This window comes from Magnolia sinica, chromosome 6 (genome assembly GCF_029962835.1).
Source record: "Magnolia sinica isolate HGM2019 chromosome 6, MsV1, whole genome shotgun sequence".
NCBI classification, from domain to species: Eukaryota; Viridiplantae; Streptophyta; class Magnoliopsida; order Magnoliales; family Magnoliaceae; genus Magnolia; species Magnolia sinica.
The window spans coordinates 93,131,196-93,148,901 of record NC_080578.1 but is presented as its reverse complement, the minus strand read 5'-3'; the positions used below and the strand labels follow the sequence as shown (position 1 = coordinate 93,148,901).

The 17,706-nt window shown below is 41.9% G+C and overlaps 1 protein-coding gene across 1 annotated transcript; it reads right to left on the bottom strand.

Annotated features, from left to right (window-relative positions):
- Positions 1-3,083: 3,083 nt before the first annotated feature.
- LOC131249097 (probable receptor-like protein kinase At5g24010) lies at positions 3,084-4,819 on the bottom strand. Its single transcript, XM_058249661.1, has one exon. The coding sequence runs from the start codon at positions 4,704-4,706 to the stop codon at positions 3,279-3,281; it is 1,428 nt and encodes a 475-aa protein (XP_058105644.1). The 5' UTR covers positions 4,707-4,819; the 3' UTR covers positions 3,084-3,278.
- Between the last annotated feature and the right edge of the window lie 12,887 nt (positions 4,820-17,706).

Sequence of the window (17,706 nt, the reverse complement as noted above, 5' to 3'; positions counted from 1 at the left end):
CAAATCTTAGCCAATATGCCAATTATTGGCAATATTGGCAATAAGATTGTCGATAATATCTGTACCATCTGGTCAATGATAGAAACCACAAGTAAATAGAAAACTTCCAGATAGTGCCGATATTTTCAATGATATCAGCGATATCTAGAGATAATATTGACAATTTGACATTGCTGATATTTTCGCTCAAGTCTAGTATATATGTTCTCTGGATTGGAGATGCAATAGTATCAGTGATACCAATGATATTATCGCCGACACCAAAGAGGCACCTAGAAATTCGCAAGAAATTCTCCAAAAAAATAAAATTTTCATCGTTTTTTGTAGGATTTCTTTTGGAGAATTTGTTCTTTAGGTGATTTGAACCACTCCTTTTCATTTATGGTGTATTACTGACATTGCATGGTTTTTGAATGATATAAACTCAAATTGATTATAATTGCACTGGTTTTTCCAACAACACATGGTTTAGGCTCTTATTTAACAGAAACTTATCATTTATAGTTGTTTTTTGCAATATTTTGATTCTTAAATGCGTAAACATGTTTCTTTTTTAAAAAAAATAAAAAATCTTCTAACATCACCTAGAGTTTCACTGAAAAATTCCACCTTTTTTTTTTCCAATGTTTTCTCAGTCAAAGCTTTTTTCCAGGTATCAGCAATAATATTGCTGATATCTATACATGTTTTCATATTCCTAGTATTCGATACATGTAACAATACCAATACTCTAAACACTGCTCTTAGGAACCATGGAGAGCTGACCAAATAGGATGAGGAACCAGTGCTAGTACCCAACATCCTAGCATGAGATACCATCATATTTGTCACCCAAGTATTATCCACAAAAGGTCGGCCAGGAACACTATGCACTTAGAAGGACACAACTGGGTCTGATTCAAATTTTAACCTTGCCAAGTTACTTGTCTCACTTACGTCCCTCTCCATCATGTTACACAATAGTCTTTTTTTTTTTTTTTTCAATTTCAAAAGATAAGTGAATCTTCTTCTTCTTCTTCTTCTTCTCCTTCCCCTTCTCCTCCTCCTCCTCTTTTTACTTTTTTATTCCATTTTGAAAGGTAAGATAATCTTTTATTGAAGAGAAGAACAAACGAAATGGAAGCAAGGTATTCAATAAGGGTAACAGTGTTTATAACGGCCATCGTAATTAGGGTTACAATATAGACCATAATAGCCACCATAATTACTGTTAGGATGGCCGTAACGGCCATCATAGCCAATTAGAAAAATAAATAAATAAAAGTCTCCGCTCCATAACAGATTGTTATGGGGCTATGGGCCATTCTTTCCGTAATAGCCATTACATAACTGTTTTTTAATACCTTGAATGGTAGGGAGTTAGCAAGACGCAAACTCTGGTTCTTTCAGAAAGTCTTCCAAGATGTTCTCACAAGACAAATTCTCCTCCGCATTTGTAAGCAGACAATCTGTAAGATGACTGAATCTAAAGAGAAAGGAAACAAACTAATGCAGGGGCATTTTCACACCGGGCTTGAGTGGGATACCCTGTGGGATGTGGAGACACACCCGGGGTGGGTGACCCATGTGATTTGGGGCCCACAGGGGAGGTCTCGTGTTCAAAACTCCTCACCAGGGGTTATTAATACAGGGGCATTTCACACTGGGCTTGAGTGGGGTAGCCCATGGGATGCAGGGACACACTCGGGGTGGGGGGCCCATGTGATTTGGGGCTCACGAGCCCACGAGTGCGGTTCGACCGAGGTCCTAACCCATAAGATGTGGAGCCTGGGCTATGAGATAAAGGGATTAATTCGCCATACTCTAACAGTTCGAGCTTTTAGAGCAAGTGATTAATTGTCCTGTATCACAAACCACATGGAAAGTGATTTATCAAGGGGAAAGCTTTGGTTCTTAAGAGAGTCGCTCAAGATGTTACCGCAAGATAAGACTTCCTCCCAAATGTAGAAAGATCTGTTTTTCAGATCATTCATATGTAATTTCAATAGCCAAACCTTCTTTTTTAAAATTTATTTTTCTTCTGGCCCAAGACTTTCTTCAATAGAACCTTATAATTTCCATTTAAATTGATGCATGCAAAATGTGAACTTAGAAATTATTCGCCGAATCATGCTTGAACTTAGAAATTATTTGAAAATTTTAACAACAAGAAAGCAACATAATTTTTTTTTCAAGGACTGAATATGAATAGAAGACCACCAAAATAGTAGAACTCTGCTTCACTTAACTCCAAAACATGCTCAGGAGCCACTCCCATTGATGGTGGCAGCAATAGGACTCATGAGGCACAGAAACCACCTCCTGTAGTAATTTGATGGCTGGGATCCAGAAAGGGCCAGGATATGTGGACTAAACTGGAACCATGACAAAAGGATTTTTTTTTTAATTTATTTTTTTATTTTGACGCCAGGGTGTCTCCGCCCCATTAGAGGCAAGGCAATTCCCTGAGGATGCACGCCATCACCCGCAAACCACGTACATCAGGTAATCCCAGGGAGGGGAATCAAGCTCTCGTCTGTGGGGAGCACACCCACAACGCATGCCGTTCACCCAAACCCCGTGGTTTGCTGCGGTTCTTTCTGGTCTGACTGGGGAATTGGATTCTAATGGAGCACAGGTTTTAGCTCTTGTTCACGGTATTCATGTTTTTCATACCCATGGTTAAGGTTCATTAGAGAAAGCGCAACCCTTTAGTGGGCACAAGGGATGGAAGAATCTCCTTTGCGTTTCATGGATTGTTTATAGGAACCCAGTCACCTATTTGAAGCTATTTGTATCATTTCAGTATGTTCACTGTGAAACCAACACTGACGCTGCTGTTCTCCTATTCAAAATAAGCTATTGAAGACTCTTATCCACAACGGGAACACAGGAATTGCAGTCCGTTTCTTTGATCTATTTTTGTGGTTTCTTTCCAACAGAATTTCCATTATCGATCAAAGAGTAAAAATAATTAACAGACTTTAAAGTTGATTGAATCTACCTGCTAAACACAACCAAATGAGATTCTATCATTCAGAATATACTTCCATGGAATCGAAATTTCAACATAATAACACTAAGCAGGATATTGAAACAGCATATTCTTGAAGTGAACTCAATTCAAACTCATAGAATTTACATACAAAGATGTCTACTTTCAATTCATAGTTACTCTTTAGAGCCTCAAACACATCCATTTAGAAATACAATGCTTACGAGATAGGTAGTCAAGCAATTTCCACCATCCATTCTACAAAGAGTCGAAGACCCAAATCAGATTATACAAAAGCTTACAATTAAACCTTAACATATCCCAGTTTACCCGTTGATAGCATATTCCGGTATCTCGTGCTACCTTCTGAAACATCTGGTGGCAAAGGTGACCATGCCACGGAATCCCTCAGCGTGGTCCACCTCCTCGAAACCAGCATGAATGCAGCAATCAAAATGCACATAAAAGCAATCCCCCCCAAAACCGAACACAAGAAAACACCAACATTCTTGCTCATCCAACTTTTGACTGAGACCACTTCAAATTCACCATCAAGACTTCCAATCGAGTTATTCAACTTCATGATCTCCAACCCATTCAATATTGCATTGATGTCTGAAGGATTCAAACTTGACGGACCAACAGTCACTCGAATAACCCCTGAAATCTCAGGTTCCACTACAAAATCAACATAGTGAGGGGATGCCAGCATATTCGTGATGTGAGAAAGATCAATATCTTCATAAGCCGAAAACCCATTTAGGTAAACATCAAAATATAGCTGATTAAGCACTGGACTAACGATATCGCAGAAGTGCATCCGAACAAGGTATTTATAACCCAAATTCACGGGAAATTCCCATGTAATGTTGAAATTCGGCTCCGCAATTTTTGCATTCTCCACGTTCAGGACACGGGCAGTGTTGTAGATGCTATCCGGAGCAATCAAGCGGGTCGCACCTCCTGGCTGGTACTTAATCCGACCACTGAAGGAGATGGCCTTGGAGGAATCCTTTAACAGGAGGAACTTCTCATCGGGGATCCAATTCCTCCACAGGGTGTCGTTGAAAGGTGTTACCTTTGGGCCACCAACGTTGATACGATGAATGGTCTCGAGCGCGCTTCCCAGCAAACCATCATAGTCCTTGATTCCTTCAGGATCTACCAAGCGGGCAACATCAGCAATGAGATCGTCCGACGCAGAAATGACCTCGATGGCATTGACAAATGCGAAAGATGACTTGCAGGCGGGATCGAAAGAAATCACGAGCTTCTTCTCGCTGCCGGTGTTGATTATATACTCTTTCACGACATGGGTATTTTCAGGGACGCTGAAATTTCTGAGAAGAGAGAATTGGAGGGCCGAGACGTGGAAAAAGGAAGACGAGAGGTTGTAATTATCGGAAGAGAAGGGAGCGAAATGAAGGCGGACGATGTGGGGCCCGGTGGATTTGATGGGGAAGGAGTAGGAAGAGGGTTTTGTGAAGATCCGGGCGGATTCGTAAAGAGGGTTGGAATTTGGGGGAGGGTTTGGGTCTTGGATGGAGATCTTGCGGTGTGAGGAGAGGAGGAACAAGTCGGATTTGGAATCGGGTAGGAAGACCCGGTTGTTGGGGGTTGTGGCGGGGAGGGTGGAGCCGCAGGTGATGAGGTGGTTGTCTGGAGGGGTGAAAGAGGAGGAGAGAAAGAAGAGAGATGAAAGGAGAGAGAGGAAGAAGAAGAGATTTTCCATGGAGAGAGAGAGAGAGAGAGAGAGAGAGAGAGATTGTGGGGTGGAAGTCCGGAAGGGATAGAAGAAGGGAAGGGGAAGTTGGAAGACCGCGTCTTGACAGGTGGGAAGAAAAGCGAGACGGGTGAAGGGAAGATTCCGTTGGAGCGGGTATTACAGCCGTTGATGCGGTGGCCGCCTCGTTCACGCGTGAGCGGATGGGCTAGTGACCCTGCCACTAGCCAATGGCTAGTGGTCAGTGCTCTGTGGCCCCCGCCATGATGTATGTGTTTCATCCATGCCGTTCATCTATTTTTTTAGATCATTTTATTGTATCGGCCCAAAAAATAAGGTATATCCAAATCTCAAGTGGACCACATTAAAGGAAACAGTGTTAATTTAATGTCCACCATTAAAAATTTCTTGGGGGCATAAAATTTTTGGATCAAGCTGATCTTTGTTTTTTCCCTTCGACCTAATCAACAGATTGGATGTCAAATAAACAGTACACTGGGCCTTAGGAGGATTTTAATGGTGGACATCCAATCACTACTGTTTTTCTATGGTGTGATCCACCTGAGATTTATATCCTTCTCATTTTTTGTGATCAAGCCATAAAATGATCTATAAAAATGGATGGACGGCATGGATAAGACACATACTTCATAGTGGGGCCCACATAGCAGCGACCACTAGCCACCGGACTAGTGACAGAGACACGAGCCAAACCGCCTCTCCTTCACGCGGCCTCGACCAAAAGCAGGCGAGTATGCGCGCATCCTGTGAGCTGTACGTGTTTGTGGAAATGGACAGTTGGAAGAAACATGACCGTGGGTTTGTACCCGAGCACTGGTGGGCCATCTGATGGTTGAACCGAGCAGGCTTTGTGGACTCGGATTGGTAGTGACCCCTCCACTACCGACGTCCGTGGTGGAAAAGTTCTGTGGGCCCACCATGATGTATGTATTCTGTACACACCGTCCATCTATTTTTCCAGCTTATTTGTTTGCAGGACACGAGCAAACTGGGCAGATCCAGAGCTTAATTAGACCATACCACACGAAACAACACAAAACAGTACGGATTGAACACTTACCGTCCAAAACTTCTTTGGGCAACCTCAATGTTTATTTTAGGGTGCGGATTGCCTACCATCTGATATAGAGCGGGTCGCGGCCACTTTCATGTCCAAGATGGACCAAAGAAGGCCCGATGTAAGAAAAAAGGCATGAAGACTGCCAGAACTTAAAACATGCATATCTCACGAATTGTAATGAGTTACTCGACGTATATAATTTTAGGGCAGGAGGAGCTACTTTATCCAACCATATGGGTGCCCACACCGAATTTGTGAGATTTCATCGTATCAACGGTCGAATTCCATGTTTATTTTCAATTTTACTATTTTATTTTTTGTAAGTTTTAGTTAGATTATAACTCTTTATCTATTGGGTTTTAGGATTTGTGTCTAATAGTAAATTTACTATTTATAGTATCCTTAACCACGTTATTCTCCTATTTATAGTGAGTTATGAAGGTGAGCACTACAGATCCCCGTTAGGACCGTTCATCTCTAGCTAGGTCTCTGTGGAGGTAATACACAATCTGTGTCCTTTATTTTCGAAGCAGATTGCAATGTCTGTACATGAGCGGAGTTAGCTCAATTAACTCGCTTGACTCGACTTGGAAAAGCTTGATTTGACTTAGCTAGAAATTCGGTTCGAGCTTAGCTGAGCTAATTTTTTGAGCTCGAATAATTGTCGAGCCGAGTCCGAGCTAGACCGAACTTAACTCAATTCGCCTTGGAACTTGACTTGATTTGACTCGGATTGGGTTCACTTAGTATAAATACTTTATATATATTTAAATAAATTATGTATTATATATTATATACTATTTATATTATAATATTATATATATATATATATAACCTAAACTTAGAGTTGTACACGATCCGAGTTAGCTCGATTAGCTTGCTTGACTCGACTCAAAAAAAGCTCGATTCGACTTGATTCGAAATTGAGTTCAAGCCGAGTCGAGCTGATTTTTTAACCTCGAAAAAACTTCAAGCCAAGTTCGAGCTTGCTCAAGCTCGAGCTCGAGCTCGGATCTGACTTGGTTATTTTGATATTGATGTTGCTCAACAAGCATTTGATGAAATGACTCAACGAAGTGTCAACAGGTGGCGAGGAAGGTATGGATATGAAACAAATATCCTTGTATCTTGATTTTTATGTTTCCTATTGAGTGTTTGATGAAATACCTGTAAACCGATGCTGCTATTTTATATTCCATGAGAAATTGAAGGTGCACTCCATGTGTTTAAGAAAATGTCACAGCAGGCTCGATCTCAGCTCGAACTTGGCTGAAACTAGCCAGAGCTGCTGACCAAACTAGCCGAGCTACCTAGTCAAGCTCGAGGACCAAGCCGAGCTGAGTTTGAGCTGGGGTAAGCTAGTAGCCTAGCCGAGTCGAGTTGTGCCAAGTTCGACTCGGTTCGACTTGTGTACACCTCTACCTAAACTCGAACCCAGCTCTAATGCTCGAAGTCAAACTCAACTTGAAAGATCGAACTCAAGCTTAACTCGAACTCAGCTCAAGCTGGCCCGAGCTACTGACCAAGTCGAACTAAGCTGCCCAATCAGGCTCGAGGATCGAGCCGAGCTGAGTTCGAGCTGGGCTAGCATGCTAGCCGAGCCGAGCTAGGCCAAGCTCGACTCGGTCCAACTCGTGTACAACTTTAACAATGTATGCCACATACCACTGACCTGAATAGTATGTTGACGTGGTGAATTTTATGGGCTCCACTCTGATGTATGTGTTATATCCACACTGTCCATCCATTCTGTGAGATCATTTTAGGACATGAGCTCAAAAAATAGGCAAATCCAAGGTGGTGAACATGGCAAAAAGCATTGGGGATTGAACCATGTGAATGTTGTAGAGCACCCACTCAACACTAATATCTCATTCTAATATGTATATGAGGTGTGGTTGTAGACACCCCACCCAAGGCTGACAGGCTGATCGAACCTGTCTCAACCCAGTCAACCCAATTTAACCTAGTTAACCTAGTCAACCCAATAAAACTCGATCAACCTGACTTAACCAATCAAACCAATCAAACTCGGTCAACTTGACTTAACCAAATCAACCCAGCTTAGCCTAAAAACAAGTCTAAAACCATGCCCATATCCTAAATCCATCAGCATCTGGAAATATAGAGACACTACCCTTTAGGACCCAAGGCCAGCATACCATCATGGGAACCTACTTGCGAAAGCAGGAGGGCTCCCATGCTCCGGGTGATACTTAGGATGCTGCCTGCCATGTGGCATCTCTCATGCTTTGGTAAGAGAGGGTGGACGGTTTATGAGGTTCTCCTTGTTCAATAAGAAGCATGTGGGAGGAGAAAAAGACTACACGGTCCTCCCCCTATGCCCAAATTATACCCTTACCTATTGATATAATCGATGAAATTTCGCCACGTGCCAATCTCAAATCCTAGCCTTTGAAACTTTTTCACCATTGGATTTCCCCCACAATTTCCAGAAAACTAGTCCAAAGGGATATAAATAGCCCCTCCTCTTTATTTCCAAATCATCCATCAAAACCCCCAAGCCTCCAAGAACCCCTTAAGCCTTGCATCTTCCTAACATTTCCATTTCATCCCTCTACTAAGAAGAAGTGAGAGTAGAAGGAGAGGAGTCCAGCCCATGTTAGCCTAGCCTAATCTAGCCTTTAGCTACCTAAGCGACTAAAACCCTAATCTAGCTCAACCTCAATTAGTTTCATTCAAGCTTATATTACTATTGTACAACATCCACTCCCTTCTCAAGCCCCTGCTTACCTTATCCATCAACATTTCATTGCATACATTGCATTCGAGCACCCAGTCGACTTGAGTGTATGCTCTGCGACTTATTGAGACATCGGATCATGCCCATAAAAAACTTTACTTGACTGGTTATTCAACCGCTTTGTTAAGTGGGCAAGTCAGGGTAGACTTATCTTACCTAAACCATTGCTTGTCTTAGGCATCGCATTACCACATCATTACATGCATTATTGCATTCATTGATACATAAGAGCTAATCCCAATCTCTAATAGTTCGTTTAATCCTATAAAGTAGAGGTCGCATAATAATGCAGGCAAAATGAGTGTTTAATACTTTCCTTCTTTGTAATCATGGTCCCTTACCCTACATTTTCGATCGCATATCAATGAGTCATCTTAGGACAAAGAGCTTTCGGATTCTCTCTCCTAACATTTCTATAAGGGGCTAACCAATTGTGAAACCAGAGTAACTGGCTAGTGGGGACTCCAATCAAATATATTACTCCTATGCTTCAAATAAATACACATTCCCCTAACAAGGCACACGTGAATGTGATCCACCCGCAATCCAATGTCCACATTGGTATGACTCGGGTGTGATGCTATATTTATTTGGAGTCACCAATGGTCAATAAAACTTAAGATTTACAGTCGATTAAAAAATACAGAACCGTTTAAAAGTTGACAAAGATTCTTCAATTCAAATGACTCTTGTTGTTGGTTTATTGCCAAAAACTTTAGATGAGGGCCTCGGTGCTTAAAAATGGTTAGGCACCCTTTTACACCTGCATAAAGTGCGATATCTACTTTATAAGATTTTATATTCTTCAAGAATACGAATAAGTTTTGGAAGTAATTACATCTGGTGTCATGTGACAAACATCAAAATAAAATAATTGGAGAAAGGTGTGTGGGTGGTATGTGCGGGGGCATTTGTAAGACCCGTACCCTAGACCGTTCCGTTTCGTAGACTTCCACGGTCCTTCCGGTCGAATTTCGATGACCTCAACGGGTAGATAGTATTTGCGCGCGACCCTGAGTCGTACCCTGTCAACCTGAGTCAACTCGACACAAGACTTGTATTCTAGCGACCGCATCGTTGCCACGATTCTAACGCCTCGTCCACGCCCCAATGCGATACCCAGGCCAGGAGTTGTGGGCGCGTGTATATTCTGAAGAAATGTTGCGCGTTGCGTATCTCAAGAGAATCTCTACCCTAAACATCACATCAATCAATCAAGTACACAAGCCATCCCTCTCTTACCAACAAAGCATGACACCCATCTCTCTCCCATTCCCAAAGTCAACTTTCACCTATCTCTTCCTTACAACAACCATCCCTCTCTCCTTACATCCCCCCTCTCTCTCATTTTCTTTAGTATTTAAAAAAAAACCGTGAGAGAGTGGACGTCCAAGCTTCCAAAGATAGCCTAGTGTGTGGCCCACTTCCAACCCCAAGATCCAACCCTTCAACTCTCATCATCATCCATCAAAGAGGAAGCTTAGGAGCTCAGGAGATCAAGGAGCCTAGAAGATTTGCAATCGGTAGGTGTTCATAGCATTAGATATCTAATTTTTTTATTTGGGGCCCACATGATTTGGGACCCATCTTGATGTATGCATTGTAAGAAAGGGAAGGCCCATAGTAGCGGGGTCCCTCCCCTCCATCACAATTTCTCTCTCTTTCTCTCTCTTGATGCGTGGCCCACTTGAGGATGCATAAGTTTTATCCATGCCGTCCACCTTCATGGGACCCACCTGATGGATGTGCCAGATCTACACCGTCCAGCCTGTTACCAGGTCTGGATGGGAGGGAAAACACAAATAGTAGCTAGATCCGAAGCTGGTGGAACACACGTGTGGACCCACCTTGATGCTATGCTGGATCCACATCGTCCAGGCCATAGACGGTGGGTCCCAGCAACCTATGGTCGCCAGCAGGTTTTGGTGCTCCACCATGATGTATTTGATAATCCAAGCCGTCCATGGGTCCCACGTGAGAGTAAGCCTGATGTATGTGTTTGCCACACCGTCCAGACTCTGGACGGTGGGGCCTATCTTGATGTATGTATTCGCATCCAGGCCATCCAAGGCCTGTACTCTGGACCAAAAAATATATATATATATAAAATATATATATAATAATATAATATATATTATACTCATATATATAAAGATATACATATATCTGGTGGGGCCCACGTAGGACCCACCTGATGGAAGTTGATTGGCTGGTGTACACTGACACCCAGCCATATAGCTACTGTAAGATATCAGCAAGTTCTGGGGTCCGCACGGTGTATGTGTTTCATCCACACCGTTCGCTGTCAGGACGATGGGACCACCTGATGTGTGGATTTCATCCACACCATCCGTCCATCAATCTGGATTGTGGACCACACCATGATATATGTGCTTTATCTCCACCATCCAGATTGCTAGACGATGGGCTACACAGTGATGCAAGTGTTTCATCAACACTGTCCATTTGAGGGTGGACCCCACCATAATGTATGTGTTTTATATATGTCGTCCATCTATTTCTACAGGGACGGTGGGTCCCACTGCTGTTGACGTCAGTGAGATCTATGGGTCCCACGCATGATGTATGTATATCCACACCGTCAGTTCATCTGGTGGGAACCCCCTATGATGTAATTGACGCCTGTAAATTCTGTGGGCCTGATCATCAGGCAGTGTTATATTTAAACCGCCCATCCAGATGGTGAGCTCGTCTCAAGGCCTGAGATTAAAAATGAGGCAAATCTATCAGGTGGACCACAATGCAGAAAACAGTGGAGAGTTGAAGATCTATCAGGTGGACCACACTGCAGAAAATAGTAAAGAGTTGAACACCTACCATTGAGATCCTTTAGGGATCACAAAAGTTCTGGATCAATATGAAACTTGTTCTTCCTTTTAATCCATGTCTTTGTGACCGCATGAACATATTGGTAGAAAATAAACGTTATGGTGGGCCCTATGGAGTTTTAACAGTGGAAATCATTATCACCGCTGCTATTTGTGGTATGGTCCAGATGATCTTTCGATCATTATGTCCGTTGCTATTTATGGTGTGGCCCATGTAACGCGGCCCATCTTGATGTATATGAGGCGCATTATTGTGGCCCATCTTGATGTATATGAGGCCCATGCAATGCGGTCCACTTGATATAATGCGGCCTGTGTATGAGGCCCATTGTGATGTATATTAGGCCCGTGTGAGCGGCCCATTGTGATGTATATGAGGTCCATTGTGACGTGTATTAAGCCCATGTGATGCAGCCCATTGTGATGTATTTATGGCCCATTTGGCAAGGCCCATTGTGGTGTATTTGTAGCCCATTTGGAATATGTAGAGCCCACCCCAATGTGATGTATTTACGGCCCATATGTACGGCCCACTTGATGTATATGAGACCCATTGGTGCGACCCACTTGATGTATATGAGGCCCATTGGTGCGGCCCATGTGATGCATACGAGGCCCATGCGATGCAACCTACTTGATGTATATGTGGCCCATGAGTGAGGCCTAATGTGATGCACATGTGGCCCATGAGTGAGACCCATCATGATGTGTATTAAGCCCTTCAGTGAGGCCCATGGTGATGGATATTAGGCCCTTGTGTGAGGCCATGGGCCTACTATACGTTTGGCTCTATGTGAGCCACTCTTTGGGAGCAATATTGGTTAAATGTCCACATTGGTGGACGATGATGGTTACATGTCCACATTGTGACCTTCCTTTAAGCCTTTATTATGCCCATTCTCATTATTCTGGGTCAACCCAAATCATTGACCCCATTAATATTGCATGGTTCATCATCGTCGTAGACGTCTTTGTGCTACTGGATTGGGCATATCCACGGCCGAAGGCCGATCTTTATGTTTTGGTTTAGATCGATTGTTCATCTATAGACCCCGCCTTATATATAGGATGATTATCGAGATCGATTGTCGAGGCTGATTATTGAGGCCGATTATCGAGACCGATTGTCAAGGCTGATTATCGAGATCGATTGTTGAGGCCGATTATCTAGGCCGATTGTCGAGGCTGATTATCGAGGACGATTATCAGTGCCAATTATCGATACCAATTATGAGTATGTGACAGTATATCATCATGATATATACCCATACGCATCATCTGCATGTTTGTTATGAGATGTAATTGACCCCGGAATATGTCATAGGGCAAGTTGTTTATGAGACTCCCTAATAGGCGGAGTCGTCTCATATGAGCACACAGTATGTGCAGGATTGATGCATGATTGGACTGTGTGACTCGTGCATCTTGTATTTGTGATATGACTACTATACGCCCTAGCGATATTAGGGTTGTAACCTCCACAGGCATATCATGGATGGCCAAATGGGATATCGAAAATGTTTGGTTCGAGCATCTGAAAAAGTTGGATGTCCGTGGGTGAAAGTTCTTAAATCTTTGTGGCCAAGAGACGCTCCAACGTCTACACCGAGTGGATATACATGAGTGCCCGAGTGCCGAATACTAGTAGGCCGGGTCTCCCACTGTGTCATGATCGGTTAGAAGGGGGTGTGGCCTTATCCGCTCAAGTGAGGGAGCTATGGGTCCACTATCGACGAGCCGGGTAGGCATTGGTATACTACTGGCAGGCGAGTAGTGAGGTCTTTTTCACTCGCTGGGTACGAGACCTGTAGGGGCGGTAGCCAGCTTGGAGTGTACTAGACCCCAGTGATGATCTCAGAGATGTACGATCCTGATATGTGGACTTACTGAGCAGCAGTTGCGTACTCACATTTGATTGATTCATTCATACACTATCCACTCAGGCTGGTGGTGCGCAACTATTTATTGTGTACCTTCGCAATGGATAGGATTTTAGTTGGGGCGCACGACTAACCGAGATCAGGAGTTTACCACATGGAGTCTGGCTATCCAAATTTAGGTATGAGACTGGTTTGGATAGAAGTCCCTTGTGATGAACCCCATAGCCTGCGATACTACGTACTATCATCCCGACTTCACACTTAAGCTTGGTCATTTCATTCGCATCATATATTGCATTACATTCGCGGCATATGGCATTTTGGGTTGCTATGTTTCTTCATTTATATGGCCTAGATAAGGTTGATGGTATTTGTGGGCCCGTTAGGATTTGCATATTATATTGCATCCTCAGTATATGATATTTAGCTCACTATGACTCCACATTACATAGCTGATTTACATTATTTACTTAGTATATGATATTTGGCTTACTATGACTTCGCATTGCATAGCTGATCTACATTGTTTCCTCAGTATATGATATTTGGCTTACTATGACTTCGCATTGCATAGTTGATCTACATTGTTTCATCAGTATATGATATTGGCTTTTTTTTTTGTGTTTTGGATCGCATAGTTTGGATAAGGCTGATGACATTTATGGACTTACCAGCATGCTTCCTTATTGCTATGATATTGCATACTTGACACCTACCTTGAGCACACACTTACACCACCCTCTAAGCTTTCTATAAGCTTATGCATGATAAATGCGTGCAGATGGCGTTAGGTCGCAACAACGTTGAGCTTGGAGCGTGCAGCGGTCTTCTAAAGCTTTGATTTTCGATATATGTATATTTTCCTTTCAGCAGTGTATTCAATTGTTCATATTAGTGGATATATGATGATGATATTGTCTTTGTGATTCAGGTAAACTTATGGTTATGCTTGTTATGAAACAAATGTACGTTGAAAATCCTCCTTGTAAGGTCCCAGAATTGAAAATCCGGTGTATGGGCGCTGGAAGCCGAGAATGGAGTACTACGGAGGCTGTCAGTACTGGATTCGGCAATTGAAAATTTTGTGAGCCCGGTTTCTGAGTTTGGGGCGTGACAGCATTGATGAAAACTTGAGGAAGATGTGAGAAAGAAAGAGAAAAACCAAACACTCTTTATGTAGAAGAGATGATTGGGTGTCCATATATAATTCTGACTCTACTCCAAATGTCGAGGAACTTCTTTTGAAATTGGCAACCTACCTACATGGAGGATTTCTCCCGTAGAGCCTCAGAGGCAAGCAACTTTTTGACCAAAGAGAGCACTACTTGAGCTCACCTAATCATTTTTCAAGCCCTCAAGGCATTTCTAAGCCTCAGGGGTCATGAACCAAGCATTGTTGAGCATGTAAAATGAGAAAAATGGGTTGCATTTTTATAAACTAGATTGGCGAGAATTTGGTGTTGGAGTGGTAGAATCCCATGTTTTTCAATGTCCTTTTAATGATAAGAGTTGTCTGGACTGATAAGTGTACTTTTTTGAACCGATGGAAATTTTATATTTTCATGTATTTCAAAGTATTTTTTTTGTCAACTCAATAGTCCCATAGTCCATCTGACAAAGTCAATAGGGTTTAGATGACCGAGGGGGTCCCCTTAGCTTGATATGAACAATTAGATGTCTTCAAGATGGTGCAGAGATCTTCTCCATTTAGTCCATTTAGTGTTACAGTGCTTCCTAAGTTAATCAAAAGCCAATCTTTTGAAGTTACATTGAAATTTTGCAAAATAGTCTCTTGCTGTCTTAGGTGGGTTGTCTACTGATGCCTACCATTAAAAACTTCTTGTGAGCCACAAAAGTTTTGGATCGGGTTGATATTTGTGTTTTCCCTTCGATGTGTGTGAACTTATGAACATGTTGGATAGCAAACAAACATCATGATGGATCTTATGAAGGTTTCAATGGTGGATGTCATTGTCCTCAATGCGCTCTTTGGTGTGGTCTACTTGAGGTTTGGATCTACCTCTTTTTTCGGCGCTTGCCCTAAAATGATCTCGCAAAATGGACAAACTACGAAAATAACAGTTATATCATGGTGGGGCCCATAAAACTTTGCCACATTAACCCACTACCAAGGTCGGTGGCACACAACCTTGATTGCCGCTTCCATTTATTTTCCATTCAGAAAAAGGCCCATAATCCTGAATAAAGGAAAACACAAATAACGCTTGATCCAAAGCTTCTGTATGCCTAAGAAGTTTTCAATGGTAGCATTCAATCCCCATTGTTTTGTGGTGTGGTCCACTTTAGCTTTGGATCTACCTCATTTTTTGGCTCATGCCTTACAATGAGATGGCATGGATTAAAACACATACATAGTGGTGGGGCCACAAAACTTTTCCACCATCGACTTGGCATTGGAGGGAGTGGATGGATCTTTGATTGTGGAGCCCATTGTGATTTATGTGCCTTACATCCATGCCATCCATCCACTTTGACAGCTCATTTTAAGGCATGATCTAAAAAATGAAGCAAATTTAAATCTAAGTTGGACCACACTACAAGAAACAATGGTGATTGACCATTAAAAACTTCTTATGGCCCGCATAAGTTTTGGATCAAGCTAACATTTGTGTAATCCCTTCATCCAGGTTTTTGGTTGGATGGCAAATAAACATTCCGGTACCCCCAAAATGTTTTTAATGGTGGGTATTTAATCGCCACTGTTTCCTGTGGTGCGTTAATGCTATCTTTGATTAATGCCGGTTATATGGAGGGATTCAACTGTTTCAGGACAATGTAAGTTTAGACACAATGACGAAGGTAAATAGAGAATTGTGTTTCATAAATCTTAGTATTATAAATATAATTACGATAATAGCTAAATTAAGCAATTTGTGAAAGGAATATTGAATATTCTTTGTAAGGGAGCCCATGACAAGATGGGAAGGAAAGTCTCTACCATCATACTCAACAACCAATGCCTACATCTCACCTTATATAGGAGTTTGCGTGTTCATTGCTTCATGTTATTGTGTCTTCAGATTATCCAAGCACTTACACTGAGGATCAAATGGTCCCCTGATCTAGGAGGCTTATCATGTTTGGATCACATCAACTTGATTATGTACCATATTGGACTAATCCTTAGACCCGAGGTCATGTCAAGATTCTATAACAGTGATGTTGTGTACATTGATTAATGTTCATCGCAGAGGTGTAGCTAGGTGCCTATATTAGGATATAGTATAAGGATGCACCATATTCTAACACAGGATCCATTGATTACCTCATGAAAATTCATTTATGGCTTAAATCTTAACGATGGAACTAGAGCTGTACACCATTCGAACTGAGTCGAGCTTGGCATAGCTCGGCTTGACTCAGCTACTAGCTTACTCCAATTCAAACTTGGCTCAACATGTTCCTTGAGCCTGACTAGCTAGCTCTTCTCGGTTCAATCAGCAGCTCGGACTAATTCGAGTCGAGGTCGAGCCTGTGCGATATTTCCTCAAACACATGGAGTGCACCTTCAATTTCTTATAGTATGCAAAACAACAACAACAGTTTATAGGTATTTCATCAAGCACTGAGTAGGTAACATCAAAATCAAGATACGAGGATAGTATTATCGTGTAATGTTTTTTTTTTTTCGAAGTGATTTGTTTCATTTCCATATATTCCTCGCCACCAGCCGATCTTGTGAAGAATGTATGCACCCGAAACAACACTTCGTTGAGTCATTTCATCGAACACTTGGTGGGCAATGTTAATATCAAAATAACCGAGTCACCGAACTAGTTCAATCTGAGTTTGATTTGAGATGAGATTCCATCCCAGTCGATTTGACCTCAAATAAGCTTGAACTCAGCTTGAAATTTTTTCAAGCTTTAAAAATCCGCTTAACTTAGCTCAAACTCAATTTCGAACCAAGTTGAATTGAGCTTTTTCAAGTCAAGTCGGGCATGTTAACTGAGCTAACTTGGTTCGTGTACAACTTTAGATGGAAACATTTATTAAGGAGCGTTTAGATCATAAGTTGCTTAAGATAAGCTACTTATGCCACAAGTAGCTTATCTTAGTTTCTACTTATTAAGATAATAAGTATGTTTGACAAACAACCTACTTAGTAGCTTCTCCCATATTTCATCTCTTCAAATGCTTCTCTCACGTGGCTTATAAAATTAAGTACTTTTAAGTAAAAAATTATTTATAACTAATAATAAATCAAACTTATCTGAAATAAATCACTTATCTATTGCTATTGAGTAGAAAAAGTAACTTATTTAGTGGTAACCAAACGGGCCCTAAGTGTCCTATATTCACGTGGTGTTGCCTAAGAATGGAAATGTCTTGATTTTTGTGGTGTCCCTTCATCTTGGCGGAATATCAAATGATTAGATTGGATAACACACACCACAGTGGGCCCCACATACAA

What these genes read in the sequence shown, in the direction of transcription:
- LOC131249097 (XM_058249661.1), bottom strand. Translation starts at nt 4,706, where the DNA reads ATGGAAAATCTCTTCTTCTTCCTCTCTCTCCTTTCATCTCTCTTCTTT.